At 34.7% G+C, this 19,505-nt stretch overlaps 2 protein-coding genes across 2 annotated transcripts; one reads left to right on the top strand and one right to left on the bottom strand.

Moving 5' to 3' along the window:
• The first annotated feature begins 10,300 nt into the window (after nucleotides 1–10,300).
• Nucleotides 10,301–12,196, top strand: LOC106427951 (probable E3 ubiquitin-protein ligase LOG2). The gene is made up of 3 exons (XM_013868674.2): nucleotides 10,301–11,241; nucleotides 11,335–11,827; nucleotides 11,920–12,196. The coding sequence occupies exons 1-3, from the start codon at nucleotides 10,808–10,810 to the stop codon at nucleotides 12,091–12,093; spliced, it is 1,101 nt and encodes a 366-aa protein (XP_013724128.2). The 5' UTR covers nucleotides 10,301–10,807; the 3' UTR covers nucleotides 12,094–12,196.
• A 362-nt stretch (nucleotides 12,197–12,558) lies between these two features.
• LOC125580383 (syntaxin-71) lies at nucleotides 12,559–14,701 on the bottom strand. Its single transcript, XM_048744774.1, has 9 exons — nucleotides 14,398–14,701; nucleotides 14,011–14,136; nucleotides 13,631–13,793; nucleotides 13,469–13,554; nucleotides 13,309–13,377; nucleotides 13,188–13,232; nucleotides 13,053–13,115; nucleotides 12,890–12,966; nucleotides 12,559–12,802 (listed from the first exon to the last, which is right to left on the bottom strand). The coding sequence occupies exons 1-9, from the start codon at nucleotides 14,551–14,553 to the stop codon at nucleotides 12,790–12,792; spliced, it is 798 nt and encodes a 265-aa protein (XP_048600731.1). The 5' UTR covers nucleotides 14,554–14,701; the 3' UTR covers nucleotides 12,559–12,789.
• Between the last annotated feature and the right edge of the window lie 4,804 nt (nucleotides 14,702–19,505).

The raw sequence follows: 19,505 nt of genomic DNA on the forward strand, positions 1-19,505 counted from the left end.
AGGTCGTTTCTCATGTCTTTTGACATCGAGTGTCCCGGTAAAGCATATGTGTTAAGCAATGTGAATCACATTGCCCTCGGAGATCACTATTGGGTCTTTGAAAATCGTGTTTGCATATGTCCATAGTCTAGACGTGATTGTCTACTCTTAACTCTTTACTATGGTCGGATAAACCAAGTACTCATGGACAATGTACTAAACATGGTTATCATGAACCTATGTCTCGGTGTATCTTCTATACACAGATGTATATCAATGGCTTTTATAATTTTACCGTACTATGGCTTATTGGCCAGAACATATTCATGATCCATCATATGGTCATCGATCTTTCTTTGCTTTAGGCTATACCATATGTATTTATCTCGGACATTGCAGTTTCTTTATCCATCTTTTGATGGTGTCTCATGACCTATGTTGCTGTGGATTATATCACACACTGAAATATATATTATTAGGTCATAGATCTCGGCTCTCACAAGCTTATGGACTACAATACATTTGTATCCGATTGATCTTTTGTCTCTACTAGCCCGTGATCATGAAGAAGGGCTCGACGCCTTTTAGTCTTAAAAGCCGGATGTGTCTAGTAGAAGAGCCAGACGTTCTTTGCTGAAGAGCCGGACGCCCTTAGACGGACACCCACATAGATTTATTCTATGCCTACTAACCTCTTTTAGGTTTAGTATAATCACAAGGAATTTCAAATATATGGACTGTATTGGATTGTCTTTTATACGACTCCAAGATCAATGATCATGCGTGATCAATTTCTTTTACATACTATATGCAGCTGCCTTATGTTTCAGTCCATGAATCAGCTTAGGAACGAAGCTGTTCTTTCATCTTATCCAGTGATCCATATGTTGCTTACTACATCATTTGTATCTAATTTCTTTCTTATGACCAGACCATTTTCAATTTCGAAAATCTGTAGCAGCATCCACCACATAGGAGTTTTTCTCCTTATAATCTGTTCCTTTGATCTATGTGAGTACCTTGTGTAACAAGCTATAATCTAATGCTGTTAAGTAGGAAGGCATGAACACTCTTAGATCATGTACATCTCTCACGGGTTCTTTACTTCTCACAAGATCCATCTATTTCACTGGTTGATCAGATGGCGTTTCTGTGTATGTATATGGCCAATACGCCCATCTCTCTTTTAGATACTTTGAACCTCCACGTTTATCTAATCTTTATTCTTTATGATCTTTTATGATTGTATGAGTACTCATTCGTGGGTTCATGATCCTCGCTTATCTCTTTATGTTCAAGTGCTATAACTTTATGTATCTTTATAATATTCATATGTGTGTCGATACTTTCATATGGTTCCATTATGTTCCAGACATGATCTAATCACTTTGAGATTTCGTTATCTAGGACCTTTGTTACCTAGTAGCTTGGCGCCCCAAGTTACATGGTCTGGTACCTTAGATGTTTAGCTGGCCAGCCTTATCTTTATGTCTGGTCTTGTTTCCCTTATGAATCTCGGATTTGTTTTCTATGCACCATTCTTTTCTATCCGAGATTCCTTTATCTTATGGAACACTTGGTCTATCTTGTACAGACTCTATAGCAACTAGATTATGTCTCTTCTAGGACATTCATTTGGTGCTAAGCTGGTTAGTCATTTCTCGGGTCAGTGTCTGGTATTTCGATTAGCTTCTCAATTAGCTAGCTTTATATAATCTTTCTTTGGATGTCTTAAATTATAATCTCTAGTCCGAGGATCTTTTCCAAGACAATGATGGTTAAAACCATTCGTACTTTTAACATTCTTTATCCAGCTTATAATATTTCTCTTTTAATATTCGGATTCATTTGTTTCATGCAATCCGTACCTGGCCACTATTTTAATCACCCATGTTTTGGCTCACGGTCCTTTGAATTCATGGAGAAGATCTTATTCTTATATATTCCCAATCCTCTTCTGAGGTTCCATCTTAGACGACACATGTATGTATGTGGTGGTTTATTCAAAATCTCTTAAGATGGTGTATGTCTGGTTTATGACCCGTTTTCAATCTGAGATGGGAATATCTATGCTCACTTATATGGCCTGATGCATATGATCATTCTATACATGTAAAACATAATGTCCCCAAGCTTATAGACTTTAGAATCTTAGTCTTATAGATAATGGCTTACATGGCCGAACCTTTTATAGGTAATGGCTTACTTGGCCGAACCTTTATAGGTAATGGATTGTGTGCGGCCAAGCCTGCACTATGCGGCCAAGTCACGGCCAAGTCACGGTCGAGCCGTTTATTTTCATGGTCTCTTCAGCCGGGTAATGGCCTCTTTGGTTTGGCCGTTTGTATCATGGCCTCTACGGCCGAGGAATGGTCCTTTATGGCCGAGTAATGACCGAGCCATATAACATGGTCTTAGACCATAGTGGTATACGAACTTTTAGTATTGATCATGGGTTTGTTCTCTCTCCCCCTCATGACCATACTATAAGGTCGTGGTGCTTGGGACAATTAAGCCTAATGAGTTTCCCTTTGTGTATATGTTTCACAACGTGAGATCTTTTACGGGATAACTCTGTGCCTTTCCAATCTTTGCATCAAGTTTAGACTTTAGGATGGCTAATCCTATCATGCCATATAGTGTAAAATTTCGTGGGATATATCAGTATAGTCACCACTTCTCTTGCCTCTTATCATACTCATCTTGTAGCATAGTTTAAAATCAGTAGAGATCATAAGGTATAGTTTTGACCATTTTCTTATAAGGTCTTAGGCAATTTTTCTTTCAAAATCTGAAGGAACTTGTTTCCTTTTGTTTGCCCATTGTTTCTATTTAGAAACCATATTATCATAACTCAATGGGTCACATATTATTGGGTGTGTGTAATGCCTTATAGGCAATGTCTTAGCCATAGTTTCTTTACTAGGCTTACTATACCCCTTTCATGATTTCTTACTTGGTATTATGCCCTTTAGGCAAAAATAAAATCATTCATACGTTCAAGTAAGACCAGACAAGATAATGAATTCAAAACCAATTCCATTGTATATATAAAATCGTGAATGACAATTAGGTTAAAGCAAATCACAAATCAAGGACTTTAAAATAAAATGTTGAGATCCCTCTTAGTCAATAGACATGCCGGCCACTCCTTGAGTTATATTGGAAACGGCTCCCTTGGATTCATTCTGATCTATATCGGTCTTATTTGTATCAGGGTATCTCATCTCACTGCTCCTCTTTAGTACCTTGTCATTCTCAATCACCGTTAGGCAAGAGATCAGGTCATTGTAAGTGGTAGAACCTCTTTCTATGTGGATATGTTTTGACAACAAATGTTCTGGATGGAATGTGGAGTATGTCTTGAATAGACAATCATTATTTGTTACCTCTTCTCCACATAATCTCAGTTGGTACACGACCCTGGACAAGGCAAAGTGAAACTCGGCCACTGTCTCAAAGTCTTGGAATCTGAGACTCATTCATTCATGTTTGACCTTTGGTAATAATACCATAGTGTATCTGGACTTTAATTTTGTCCAAAGGTCACGAGGATTCTCAATATGTAGATACTAATTTCTCAGTTCCTCAGTGAGATGATGGCTCATAATAGTTATGGCTCTTAATTTTTCACTTTCAATTTCATCATTTCTTTCAATGATACATTTCCCGAGTCCTCTAGACTTCAGGGCAATTGAAGTGTTCATTTCCCATTCTAGATAATTATCTCCAGAGAGATTTAGAATGGCATAATCCATGAGTTCAAATCTCGGCATCTGAAATCTTATTATCAATCAATTCTTTGATTTAGAATTCTTGCAACCAATTCAAATAATCAGTGCATATGATTTCATAAGTCTATTTATGATACTTGGACTACACGGTCAAGTATTGTGATGCTTAGGCCTCACGGCCATCTTGGTGTGATACAACGATCTTAAGGATCGGTTCATGATGCAATCTGGTTTATATAACCATCCGGATACTAGGCCACACGGTCACTTAAATATGCACTAAGCCACACGGCTTTTAATCAATCAAGGGCACAAGGCCGCAAGTATGAACAATGTATTAGGCCACACGGCCATATACAAAACGAGATCTAAATGCATTCAATCCTATTTCTTAGTTGCATATCTATTAGGTTTTAGAATTAAATAATTTAGCAACCTAACTCTCATTCAATATGTAAATTCTTTAAATCAATCTTTCAAGCTTTAAGTAATGAGAGATTTAAGGTTTCAAGGCCTTTAGGAATTTTAAAATTCCAGATTAGGGTTTTAGTTTAAACAAGATTCAGATTCAAGTTTTAAAACAATCCTAATCTTAGCTCTAGGTGATCAATCAAACACTCAAGTTTCAAATCATAATTAAAACCGATTTTACAAAATTAAGGTTTTAGGGGATTTCAAAAACTTTGATCTTTGATCAAGGGAGTTTGATTTGAGATTCAAAATCATTAAGACTTTGATTTCAATTGATCAATGGATCAATCTCGTTTTTAGGTTTTAGATCGAGCTTATAGAGCTTCGATTTACTCATAGGGGATTGATCTATTTAACCTATGGCTTTTAGTTTTACAGATTATATTTTAAGGTTTCAATCTTTACAAAACAACCAAATTCGATTCTTGTTTTCAGATTTCGAATTACCTTTATTTTGTAGGGTTGAACCGGACCACCAAAGTCAGATGAACCTCTATCTTGCACGCGGACGGATGCTGGCTCCTTATCGGGTCGCGAGTTATCTCGGACGGTTTGGCGTATGGTCGCGGATGTGCGCTGAGGTAGTCGGACGCGATCTGAGCTGGAACAGACGCATCTTCTTCTTATCGAGTTCGCGAGCGGCTGAGCAGTGTTGCGAGCTGGCTGTGATGCGAACGTGAGCTGGCTCTGTTGTGTACACGAAGCTGCGAATGTCTAAGATCAGGAACGCTTAAGGGCTTTAGCTGATCAGGTGTTTGCGAGCCGGAACGGAAACAAGAACAAGTTAGGGTTCTTCGGGATTAGATCTTTGCACCAACTCCTCTTAGCTCATGAAATAAAAACAAGGAGTATTAGATCACATTAATACCATAATCTAAACAAGGTATCATCAAACAACTAAGGTATGATAAACTTATCTTTCAAAGGATTTGAATTTGACTAGAAAATCTTGTTGGTTCGGATTAGGGTTCCAAAGACCAAGACGGCGCCATGTATTGTTTCTGCGAGTGAGGGCGCGTCTGAGATCGGATCGACGAACGGTTTGCGCTGATGGATTCGTATCCTCAAGAGCTTCAAGATGATATGTGGATCGTCGTCTGGTTCCTCAGGGTTGGAGAGACCGATCGATTTTAAGTTGCGCCTGATTTAAGGTTTATGTGTGACGGATTTTAGGTTAGGGTTAGGGGTTTTTCTTTCTCAGGGTTTTGGAAATCTATCGTGCTGATAACGTATTGTAATTAGAGAGTTTAGAGACTGAATATTTCTATGTTATTATTAATGATCAAGAGGGGGTTCCTTATATAAGGATTTCAAGATAAAGATAAAAGAAAAGTGTACATATCATTATCCAAGAGGAAATAGGAAAACTACTAAAACATAGGAAAAGGAAACTATCTATATCCTAAGTCGGCTAAGGCTTTGGCCGACTCTCTCTCCTCCTTGCGGCCGCGGTTGGGCTTGATGTGGCCGAAAGGCTTTCTCTTCTTGTCTTGGTTAATGGCAATCTACTCCATGATTTATAACATAAGCAATCAAATAAAAGCAAGGGATCAAATAGACTAGAAGACATACACTACAAGAAAACATGCCTATAACGAGGAAAAATTACGAGGAAATATATTCCTCGTAAATTTACGAGAAAATTACTACGATTTTACGACAAAACTGAATTTCGTCGTAAAGTCGTAGTAAAGTTACAAGGAAAATGTTTCGAGGTAATTTACATGTAAATTTACGTCGATTTTACGAGGAAAGAGAAAATTCATTGTAAAGTCCTTGTAACTTTACAAGGCTTTTACGACGAAACATGTTACCATTAATTTTTGTGAAAACGTGTTTTAAGCATGCTTTACCAAACTGATACCCTCGGTTTAGAGATTTTGGAATAACTTGATTAGCTGCTATCAAAGTTACACCTCGTGAACGAATAGTTGCTAGAGAATAATCACTTTTGCAAGAAGAAGTGTGTATCACTGAAGTGGAAGTATCTGAACAACAAACTGATGACATCCTTCTAATTGATGTGGATAACCGTCAATATGAAGATCTTTTCGACGATATGACGGATGAAGAAAGTGAAGAAGAGTTCGATGCAAGCGATGATAATCATTGTACTGATATTGTTGAAAACTCGAATGATTCAGAATGATGTAATATATGTTTTAAATATTTTAAAAAATATATATATATCAGTTTAAGACTTAATGCAAGTGTATATTGTTTGGTTATAATAATTATTTGTTGGCTTTTAAGGATTTAATTGGAGTTTAGGGTTTAAGAGAAAATAGGATAAATGGGAGAATGGGGGAATGGGGTAAAAGGGATATGAGGTTATAGGTAAGAGACTTTGGGGGTTAGGGATTTGATTTTCAGGGATTCAGATATAGTCGTAGTAAATTCGTCGTAATGGAAAACACGGGTCTGGTATATTCCTTGTAATACATGTGTCCTTGTAAATTCGTTGTAATCATTTCCTTGTAAATTCGTTGTAAAGATTTCCTTGTAAATTCGTTGTAATGCTCCCTTGTAAATTCGTTGTAACTCTAAAAACGCGGGCCTGGTAGATTTGTCGTAAACATGTGTCTTTGTAAATTCGTTGTAATTCTTTCTTTGTAAATTCGTTGTAATGCTTTCCTTGTGAATTCGTTGTAACTTTACAAGGATTTTTTTCACGAAACATGTTACCATTATTTTTGGTGAAAATTTACCAAACTGATTTTGTTGTAAGCATTCTCAAGCCAAGCAAGTTAACTTCATTTCACACCCTCGGTTTAGAGATTACAGAATAATTTGATTATTTGCTATCAAGTGGTTGTTTGATTATAGTACTTATAACTTGCGTTTTAAGGATTCAATTGGAGTTTAGGGTTTAAGAAAAAATATGATAAAGGGGATGATGTGGTAAAAGGGTATGGTGTAAATAGATAAGTGATTTTGGGGTTTAGGGATTTGATTTTCGGGGTTTCAGATATAGTCCTAGTAAATTCGTCGTAATAGAAAACACACGGGCCTGGTAGATTCCTCGTAATACATGTGTCCTTTTAAATTCGTTGTAATGCTTTCCTTGTAATTTCATTGTAAAGCTTTCCTTGTAAAGTCGTTGTAAAATTTTCCTTGTAAATTCGTCGTAAATATTCCTTGTAAATTCGTTGTAATTCTAAAAACGCGGACCTGGTAGATTCCTCGTAACACTAAAAACGCGGGCCTGGTAGATTCCTCGTAAAATTACGACGACTTTACGAGGAATGTTGTTTTCTTATATAAACTCGAAACATGAATGAGGAATGCCTCCTTCATTCATCTCAAACCACTTCTCTCCTTCTCTCAAAGGTATGTTGTTTTTAATATTAATTTAGGTTTAGGTGGTTAGTTTAGGTGGTTAGTTTAGGTAATTAGTTTAGGTGATTAGTTTAGTTAATTAGATTAGGTGGTTAGTTTAGGTGGTAATTTTAGGTAACAAAACTATATTCAAATATTAGGTTGAGGCATTTAAACGACTGATTAGATATTTTTTAAAAAAAAATTAAATATATTTTATTTTCTTATAATTTTATGTAATTAATTATATTAATATGTTTCTTTTTTCAAGGTGGCTCCTAAAAAGATGGAACTGACGGTATGAATAAGCTTCATCAATGAAGCCACAAGGACGACTTCATCCTACTCTTCGAGACGGAGCCCATAGATGAAGTACGAGACTCTCCAGGAAGAAACACCTCTAACAACTACTTCGATGGCGTTCTCCCTTAGCTTTTTATTTTTCAATTTTTTTGTTTTCTATTATTAATTTGAATATTATTTTATGACATTTATATATTTTTTAAAAAAATATTTTAATTTTCAATATTTTATTTTATAAATTATATATTTTGATTTTGAATATTTCATAATAATATAATAATATGACAATGAGATGTAAATTTCTCGTAAAGATTACGAGGATTTTACAAGTACTTCCTTGTAAAATCCTCGTAATCTTTACGAGAAATTTACTAGGAAATACTTGTAAATTCCTCGTAAATATTACAAGGACTTTACATTAAAAGACTTGTAAATTCGTCGTAAATTGTACAAGTACTTAAAGACGACTTTACAAGGAAAATATACGAGTCTTTTACGATGAAACGTAACTACGAAACTACGATGAAATACTCTCTTTCGCTTTTACAACGAATTTATTTCGTCGTAAATGTTACATGGAAGTTACGACGAATCTTGCATTACGACGGGCGTTTTACAACGAAACGCTATTCCTTGTTAATTCGTTGTAACCCTTCTATTACAACGAATTAACAAGGAATATGACCCTTGTAATAAATATGTTTTCTTGTAGTGATAGATCGGAAAGTAATTGTTGTTGAGAATCAACAATTACAAAACTCTCATAACAATTACTGTTCTATAAATAATAATAGTTTTGTAGTTTTCTTTTTGTGAACCCATCAGCCCAGTCAAAATCTTTAAATCAAATGTTTTCTGTATATTGACTAGATGTTATGGAATTGTTGATCTATATCAATTTTGGAATCGATCTTCGTTTAGTTCCACATGCAAAATTTAAAACCATCTATTTTTTTCCATGCTTGCATAAAGTGCACATCGCTGATTGATCAATCATTTTCACGTTCATCGTTCCGAAGTTAATGCTAAGAGCAAGAGTATCAGTGAACCACTTTTGGGGTTCATCTTTTTAATTTTTTTTTATTAATTTTTTTTCTTTTTTTTCTGATTTTTTTTTTAAAAAAAATTGACCAATCGCAGACCGCCACGTGTCGTGGGATCCGCATTACAGTGATGAACTTTAAGAAAAAAGGTATCACGCAGGAAAAGCGAAACGAATCAAGTTCATCGCTTTTGCTTTTTTTAATATTTTTTTTCGTAAAACGTGTGATTCTTTTCTTTAAACCTTTAATGCGCATGTTCTAAGAATATAGTTATGTTAAAAACATCATCTCTCAGACACACGACAAACTCTAATGAAATACTAATGATAGCGTTTGGCTTCATATGGATTCATTGATGGCACGTGACACCTTATTGAGGACTTACAGATGAAATTATCGGCTAGTGCCATCAAACAACAATAAGTCAAATCAAAATCAAAATTAAAACATTGCATAGGTCTAAACATATAATTTTTCATCTCTCTCTCCCTCTCTAAGGATATCTTTCGAGTAAACAAAAGATAACTTGTTATTTATATATGAGGAATCGACAATAACTCAGGTGTGTTTGACATAAGTACAACATATAGGTCCATTCCAAGAAGATGTTATTCTGCAAATTATCTTCAAAGATGCATGCATCGTCAGAGAACTAGTTAAGAAAATGTTTAGCTATAGTTTAATGAAAAAATATTCTCTTTCACAACTAGTTAGGAAAAGGTTTACATGCACAACTTGTTCCATCTCCCCACTATATATTTTGTAATGATAACAACATCTTTATTAGGATATAGTACATATTCATATATGAGATTTTCTTAATGAAAGTGTATGCGAGTGGGGGTAGGTATACGATTTTATATCTCTCTTTTTTTCTTCATTTTTCATTTCGAATCGCACTACTCTGAAGATGAAATGTTTTAAACTGATATATTTTGATTAAAAAATTGATACATACCTGTAAATGAATCGTGGTTATAATCTGAAAAATTCGAAGTTTAGCTTATCGGTCTAGAAATTATACATTCTAAGAGCTTTTACTTTTCTTAAAAGCATAAGATTTTAGCAAATCAAAATGTACACCAATTGTTTTTCTTTCTTTCTTGATAAAGCAGTATATACACCATTATTCAAAGACAACAAAAAAAGGTTTGATATGAGCTCCAAACCGTTCGTTCATTTTCGGACTAAATACGAATACCCACAAGAATATTATGTTGGGCTATTATGTTGCCGCAAAGTGATATCATGATAACTTTAAAATACCAATAAACTAAACCGTAGTTTACTTTGCTAAGAATAAACCAATCAATTGCTATAAACTCAGGCAATATGAATCTTGAATGGGAAAGTTGACAACGTCTACTACTAGACATTATGTAGAAAATCACAAAGAACTCAAATCATGCAAACTATGCAATGATAACTTCTTCGCTCGTAAGCTAACTCTAAAAATGAACAAGTGGACAAAAAAAGTTGATGCGATCAAATACATTTGGTAGTGTGTACTGACAAAAAAGGTTACTAGATCAAACTAATCTATACGTAATGGTAATGCGATCAGATAAATCAAAAATACATTTACATTTTGTCAAGCAACTAAAGTATGATTAAGAATCAATAAATGTTTTCTATAGCTAAAGTCCATAAATTCAACGTCGCCTTATTATTAACAAAAGAGTAATAATAGAAACAACAAAAAAACTCTCTCTTGGTAACATAAAAACACCATGGAAAGGTGTTCAAAGTAGGTTCATGGGTGGAGTTTCTTGGCCAACGGACCCCATCATCATCATCTCCTTTACCCACTTTTCTCCCCCAATTTATATTCTCTCTCTCTCTCTCTCAATTCATCGAAAACCTCTCTGCTTTTCCTTTTAATCACCGATCCACCCATCAAAACACAAACTTTCTTCGATTTGATCCATAAAAATCTCACCTTTTCTGATCATTCTCCTCATGGGCAACATCAGCAGCAGCACCGGAGGCGACGGTAGACGCCGCAGACAACAACGGCGGAGCAACACCCTTCCAACATCTTCTCCTTCTCCTTCTCCACCACCACCGCCTCCTTCTCTTCCTCCACCTAATCGCATCGTCTTCGCCGCCGCTACACCGTACCCAAACCCTAATTACCAGTATCCAGGCTACTACCCTCCTCCTCCTCCGGGGCCTTACGATCAGCACCATCACATCCACTACCCTCCTCCTCCGCAGCATCCTTATTACGGACCCATGATGCCTCCACAGCTTCCTTGCGTCGAGCATCAGAAAGCCGTGACCATTCGTAACGACGTCAATCTAAAGAAAGAGTCTTTAAAGCTCGAACCCGACCCGGATAACCCGGGTCGGGTCCTCGTCTCCTTCACGTTTGATGCAACTGTCTCCGGCAGGTATATAAAAACCCAACCTTTACTATATTATAAAAAAAAAAAAAAAGCCGAACCTTTAGATCAAAAACTCCACTTGTGTTGTCTTAAAAACAGAATCAGTGTTATATTCTTTGCTAAAGAAACCGAACAATGCGTCCTCACAGCTACAAAGGAAGACACTTTACCACCGATCACAATGGACTTCGAGAGAGGGCTTGGTCAGAAGTTCAAACAGCCTCCCGGTTCGGGTATAGATTTGTCGTTATTCGAAGACTCCGAGCTGTTTAAGGCGGCAGCGTTAGAGACTGATGTCTATCCGTTGGCGGTTAAGGCGGAAGCAGTTAGTTCGGGTGAAGAGAGTCTGTCTAAGAACGCGCAGATTACGCAAGCGGTTTACGAGAAGGACAAAGGAGAGGTTAAGATAAGAGTGGTGAAGCAGATACTATGGGTCAACGGGACTAGGTATGAGTTGCAGGAGATTTATGGGATTGGGAATACGGTTGGTGGGGACGATGATGGGGATGAGTATGGGGATGATCAGGGGAAAGAGTGTGTTATTTGTTTGTCTGAGCCGTCAGACACGACTGTTCTTCCTTGTCGACATATGGTAAGTAAGATTCAATGTTTCTTTTTTTAAGAATGCTGATTGATGAACTGTGTTTCTCTTGTGGACTGATGTGAATGTGCTTTGTGGTGTAGTGTATGTGCAGTGGATGTGCTAAGGTGTTGAGGTTTCAGACGAATCGATGCCCGATTTGTAGGCAGCCTGTTGAGAGGCTTTTGGAGATACAAGTTCATGGTAATAGTGGGAGTGGGAATGATGCTGAGCAAGGAGGAGGAACAGCTGAAACAAGAGTAGCCAATCACGGATAGAATGGGCCATCGATATACATGTATATGCATGTTTGATCCATGTGTAACATGTTAACAATAAATGTCCTGATTGCCAATTTATAATATAGAAATTTCAAAGTCATTTCGATTCACAAAAATAGGAACTAAACAAAACGATTTTTCTATACCAATTTTTTTTAATAAATCAGTTTAGACGTCCGCCTAATCAATAATTTTGTATAAAACACCTAATTTATGTCTAAAGATTTCTTGGAACATTGACGTATATCCAGTTTCCGAAGCAGCAATGGCAAAAGAATTAGCAGCAACCAAATAATTTTGAAGCAATTACAATGGGCGACATGAGAGAGTCACACATAGAAGAAGACAATCTGCTTCTTAGACTTTGGAGTATGTTCATGCAGTATGGCTTTTATTGGAACAGTGGCGGAAAAGCTCAAACACAGACCAAACAATAAGATTGACGGGGCATTGACAGGGACATGAATGAATATAATTACATAATTTGGTAAACTTAATAAGATATGTATTCACCATGTATGGACTTGAACAACATGGAAATAACTCAGTTGCAGGAAGAAAACAACTTCAATAGTCTTGACACTTAAAGATCGATCACACAAATACAGCAAGAAACAAGCACTCACACACACAGACTCGGGTAAGAAGCGGTAATAGCAGAGGGCAAGAGAGGGTCCGTTCATGTTCATCTCATTACTTCAGTACACTGCAAAGGACGAAGGTTCGTTCCGTTAAAGAAACTCTTTTTTTCACTCTATCTAATGCATCCTTTTTGTATGTATAAGAAACTTACTTGTATAAGTATGCAGCGATACCAAGAACAATACACAACAAAACAATATCGATGCAAAAGTTCCGGCTTGACCTCAGCTGCAGTATTAATAAAAAAGGAATCAACAACAGGACAATGTGGCTCTGAGAGTTTGAGAAAAAAAGTTTCAAGGCTCAAAGATCACCTGGTTCACAGTATCTTTAAGTCTAACATTGGTGTTCTTAAGATCCGAGGTTGCTCTGTCCACCTGTAAACGAGCTAAGTAAGTTACTCAGATTATACAACTAATGGTTTAAGAGAAAAGGTCGATGTCTCCTACCTTGGAGTCGATTTCATCCATCAGAGGAACTTGGCGATCCAGCTCCTGCATGTATAGAGTGTTCGTGACATGGATCATCAGCTCAAGTACTGAATAAGAGAAGTGAGTTTAACAAACGCACCTCGTTCATATCAGACGCCATATTCTTCAAAGCATCTAAACCTTCAGAGATCATGTCCAGACCTTGTTCCTGATATATACTCAAGTAGACAAAGTCATATATAATATATACACACCACCAGAGCTTAAGCGACCAAAAGAGTAGATGGAACATCACTTGCCTGCTTGATTTTCCGCATCTCAAACTCCTGTCTGAATTGGCTAGATTCATGTGATTCTTGAAAGTAATCATCATCAAAACGCCCATCTAATATCCACAATAGAGGTGAGTTAGTGCAAGCACTATACAATAAGGAACAAAGCTAGTTGTGTTAATGAATCACCTGAATCAAATTTGATATCAGGACGAGATGCTGTTGAGGGAGCCCAAGCACTGGTGGCTTTAGGACCACCCGCTGTTCCATCAGGTATGGCTTCAATCCTGGCCGGAAGCGCAAGCACCAAATCGTTTCTAGCAGCAAGCTCTTCGGTTGTAAGGCCCTTAACCTAAAGATTGCAACCACATGTTAATTCTCCAGCCAATGGACTACCATCTGAATGTGATTAATTTACCATAAAACACACTTTGTTTAACAGAGTTTACAGCTATGTATACAAGCTTTAATGACAAACAGTCACACATTAACAAATATCATCCTAAGAATAAGAATCATATAAGTTCAACCAAGCTACGTAGAATCAATGTATGAGAAAGGACACTTACCCGCTTAACAGCAAGTCTCTGCAACTTGGGAACTTCCTCAGACAATCTAGCCTTGGTCCTGCGGATCTCAGCGTTCATTGCAACAGCAGAAGCTCTGTTCTTCTCCTTGGTAACAAGCTCAGCTTTCTGCAAAATCAAACAAAAACCACATTCAAAAAAAAAAAAAAAACTTAACGTTCTCATCAAGATCACAGCATAAAAAAGTTTCGAGATTTTTCATTAGACTCATGCAAAGTTTCCACCTTTAAAGTCCACACACCAAAAATAATAAACTTTATGTGCCAACATTGTATAAAGCACACATCTTTGAATCCAATTATGCAAAACATAAGAGAGAGAGAGAGAGAGAGAGAGAGAGAGAGAGAGAGGGAGAGAGGGGTAATCAACCTCGAGAGCTGTCTCGATTTGAGTATCGAAAGCTCCATAGAGACGAGCGAAAGCGTCATCACCGGAGACATTGGCCTCACGCTGTTTGTCGACATCGTACTTGTCGTACTTCTTACAGATCGAGTCAACTCTAGTCAGAATGTCGATCACTGTCATCTTCTTCTTCTTCCGGATCTAGCAGGTATAATAATCTCTGATTCGTTTTGTGAAATTTTTGTATCTCTTTCCCTTGTTTGTGTCCTGATGAATGCTGGAGAAGAAGTGCTTCGGCGGACAAAAGAGTCGGCAAGAGAATTGCATAACAGCCTCGTGGAATATTTATTTACGAAAAAAAGATAAAAATAGCAGTAAATCAGGTTTTTGTTTCCAAACTAGCACTCAAGGTCAAAAGTCACAAAAATAGTACTTAACTAGGATAAGACATGCGTCTTGCGCAAGGTGAATTTATTTATATATATATTATCGATAGTTTTTTTTATATATGTGATCATTTTATTTATATATATAAAATATTTTTTGTTGTTATTATATAATTTTTTTCCGATAGATCGGATCAATTTTTATTAAAAATAATAGAACAAAACTATAATTAATCCATCATGGGTTGATCGGATTGGACATTAAACAAATTATCACATAAAAACCTTATTTTTTTCATCGAACACATTTTTGAAAAAAATGAACAATATTGTTTTCACAGTTGAATTATTTTGACTTTTATCTTCCATATGGTTTTGAAAGCTTTCAAATCAACCATCGAATTGATACATGTCATTTTAATGTTTTTAGTCGTATACTTAAGGAAAACTTACATTTTTGTAATTTAATGTCGTTTTAAAAAATTCAAAATATAACATCTAAGAAAAAATCTAACATATAAGAAAAATCTAACATATAAGGTGTCCTTATTTTTGTATTTTAAAGTCGTTTTTTTAAAAAATAACATATAAGGTTTCCTCATTTTTGTAATTTAAAGTCATTTTAAAAAATTCAAAATATTACATATAAGAAAAAATCTAATTTTTTATTATATGGTTAATGTGATTGTTTATTTTTTTAATAATATAAAATTAAACAAAATGAAGGAGGATGCAAAAATTGTTATCAAATCTTTATTATTCATAATCATTAATTGCCATATATATGTAAATCATATTAGGTAATTTCGTAGCTTTTATTTAGAGAACGAATACACACTTCTTATATTTTAGGTTAATATAATGTTCTCTAGTGGACATTAAACAAATTATGACATAAAAACCTTATTTTTTTTCATCGAACACATTCTTGAAAAAAGTGAATAGTATTGTTTTCACAGTTGAATTATTTTGACTTTTAACTTACATATGGTTTTGAAAGCTTTCAAATCAACCATCGAAATGATACATGTCATTTTAATGTTTTTAGTCGTATACTTAAGGAAAACTTACATTTTGTAATTTAAAGTTGTTTTAAAAAATTCAAAATATAACATATAAGAAAAAATCTAACATATAAGGTGTCCTCATTTTTGTATTTTAAAGTCGTTTTAAAAAAAAATAACATATAAGGTTTCCTCATTTTTGTAATTTAAAGTCATTTTAAAAAATTCAAAATATAACATATAAGAAAAAATCTAATTTTTTATTATATGGTTAATGTGATTGGTTATTTTTTTAATAATATAAAATTAAACAAAAATGAAGAAGGATGCAAAAATTGTTATCAAATCTTTATTATTTATAATCATTAATTGTCATATATATGTAAATCATATTAGGTAATTCTGTAGCTTTTATTTAAGGAAAGAATACACACTTCTTATATTTTAGGTTAATATAATGTTCTCTAGTGGACATTAAACAAAATATGACATAAAAACTTTATTTTTTCCAGCGAACACATTCTTGAACAAAGTGAACAGTATTGTTTTCACAGTTGAATTATTTTGACTTTTATCTTCCATATGGTTTTGAAAGCTTTCAAATCAACCATCGAATTGATACATGTCATTTTAATGTTTTTAGTCGTATACTTAAGGAAAACTTACATTTTTGTAATTTAAAGTCTTTTTAAAAAAATTCAAAATATAACATATAAGAAAATTCTAACATATAAGAAAAATATAACATATATGGTGTCCTCATTTTTGTATTTTAAAGTCGTTTAAAAAAAAATGTAACATATAAAGGTTTCCACATTTTTGTAATTTAAAGTCATTTTAAAAAATTCAAAATATAACATATAAGAAAAAATCTAATTTTTTTATTATATGGTTAATGTGATTGTTTAAGTTTTTTTAATAATATAAATTTAAACAAAAATGAAGAAGGATGCAAAAATTGTTATCAAATCTTTATTATTCATAATCATTAATTCCCGTATATATGTAAATCATATTAGGTAATTCCGTAGCTTTTATTTAAGGAAATAATACACACTTCATATATTTTAGGTTAATATAATGTTCTTTAGTGTTATATAATTATGGAATAATGTGACACCATTAGATTAAACTATACTTTATATTAAATGCTCTAGAATTCTTTGAAATGAAATTTAGAAGGCATTTAGAGTGCCACCTAGGATTTGGGGTTTTTTTTAATTAATACAAAATTAAGGTTCTAATTTTTCAAATGCTTCTCAATTAATATATAGGGGGTGTTTTATCAAAAGTCACAAACTTAGGGTTTAGAGTTAAAGGGTGGGGTTTAGGATTTAGGGTTTAGGGTTTAGGGTTTAGAGTTTAGGATTTAGGGTTTAGGGTTTAGAGTTTAGGGTTTAGGGTTTAGAGTTTAGGGTTTAGGGTTTAGAGTTGAGAAATGAGGTTTTGGGGATAAGATTTCAAATTTTGAAAAATAAGAAAATTAAAATTTTCAAAGGATAAACTTAGAATGATGCTATTTTGGTCATTTTAGTTTTTGAGTGCTATTTTTGTGATATAAACTTAGAAATGTGCTATTTTGGAAATTTGCCTTTTATTTATCACCACCCATACTTTTCTTTATTTTATAATTTGGCCTCTAATTTTAATATATTACCAAACTAGCATAACCTATAAATTAACTTTTTTTTTTACTTTTAACAAAATCACTTGCTTACAGCAAAAAAAATAATAACTAAAAGTAGTTAATTATTGTTATTCTGAACTTCTATTCTAAAACTCGGCCGCGTCTAGCCGATTCAACGGCCGAGTAAACGCTCAACGGTGACCAAGCGTAGCGGTTTGAAGCTATGCGGTCAAAAAATCGGATCTGAAAAAAAAAATGAACTTTTGTTCATTTTGACCTAGAAATCGAATAATATCTCTAATATCAATGAAATTTTAGCAAAAACAAGAAGAAAACCTATGAAAATTGCTTCTAAAACCGTTAAAGTACCGAGCTTTTGCGTCTGAAACTGCAGAAAACCAGAAACAGAAAGAGGAAGACGAACGGTAAATGACATGTTTGCCCTTCATTAAAGAAAAAATATTAAAAAAAGAAAAATGACGCACCCTCCGAACTTCGAACCTGGGTTGTCACATTCTTTTAGAGACACTAAACCACTACGCCATGTTTACTTTACTACATAATCGTTGAAATACGTTGTCTATAACAAAAACAACGCGCCGATTAATCGGCCGCTTTATCTCCGACTTATGATTCGGTGCTAGGCCCTACCCCAACCGTATGCGTTACACCGAACGAGTTTCCGAACAGGGTTCTGAACAAATAAAACAAAAATTATACATTAACTTTTAACATTTTAATCAATTATTTTAATAAGGGTGTAACTGGTAACAACTAAAAGGAATATATGGAATGATAGGAATTATAATTTCTGGAATTTAATGGAATGGAATCAGCATTCCACTTATTCCAAAACGTTTTTGATTTGGAATGATTTTTCAAATGATAGTTATTTTTTTTCTGGAATGTTATGGAATGATATGGAATACACATTCCATTTTTTAGTTGTAACTGGTGAATTTTTTTTGGAAAGCACATGAATCAAGCATTCTGGAAGTTTTTATTCCAAAAAACTCCATTCCAGTTGCAGCCTAAATTTGTATAGAAAATTTCAAAACATCGTGCAAATTGAAACAATTCAGCAGCGGTGGTTTATTTATGTATCATCACTCCTATTTTAGATTATTTTACAATTCGGCCTCTAACTTTATTTATTACAAAAATAATCCTGCTGCGGTGATCTCTATTTATTTATTTGCTGAATCTTAGAAGAAAAAAAAAACTAGTCTTTCAATTGTCTCCGGCGACTGGTGCTGATCTCCGGAAGCTCCGAAACGCAGCTATGGCTGATGAATTCTCTGTAAGATCTATTCTCCCTTCTCTCTGTTAATTTGTTTCTCTACTTGTTCGTTTCCTTGAGATCATCAAATCTCTAGTGAATTACTCACGGTGATTCTGAATCGCTAGATCTGGCATTTCAATCTTACATGTTGCATGCTTAGAATCTGATCTTCTTGGTCTAATGCACATATGATGTTCCGCTTCTTAAATCGAGATCATTTGCGATCATTTTGGATCCATTCGTATGATTGATCGTGCCAAAGTTGTCATCTTTGGATTAAACCTGTATTGGTTTCATCATCTGTGTCTATATGTTGCAAAGTCTGCAACTTTTCTCATTTTCTTACAGCATGAAACCTCTGAACATTGGTTTGGTCTTGAGAAGAAGCTAGAGAGATAATGCTCTGTTTTCAAAATACTTTTGATAGTTAAAGACTCCTAAAACAAAGAGGCAGTCATTGTAAAAATGTCTCTTTTTTTTGGGTTGAAATATATTTTTTCACATGCATTAAAAAAAAAAGAGAACATTGTGTCAAGAGTAAGCATCTGTTTTGTGTTCTGTCCTTTGGCTTGATCTTGTTGTGTTCTTCTTGCATATTGGATTTTATTTTGAAGTTGCTAAGAAAAAAAAAACAATGAAACAGGGAAAAATAGAGAGCAAAGGGCTCAACCCAGGACTGATCGTCCTTCTTGTGATTGGAGGGTTGCTAGTGACCTTCCTTGTGGGAAACTTCATACTCTACACATACGCGCAGAAGAATCTGCCTCCGAGGAAGAAGAAGCCGCTTTCCAAGAAGAAGATGAAGAAGGAGAAGCTGAAGAAAGGCGTTCAAGTTC

Source organism: Brassica napus, chromosome C1 (genome assembly GCF_020379485.1).
Source record: "Brassica napus cultivar Da-Ae chromosome C1, Da-Ae, whole genome shotgun sequence".
Taxonomy (NCBI): domain Eukaryota; kingdom Viridiplantae; phylum Streptophyta; class Magnoliopsida; order Brassicales; family Brassicaceae; genus Brassica; species Brassica napus.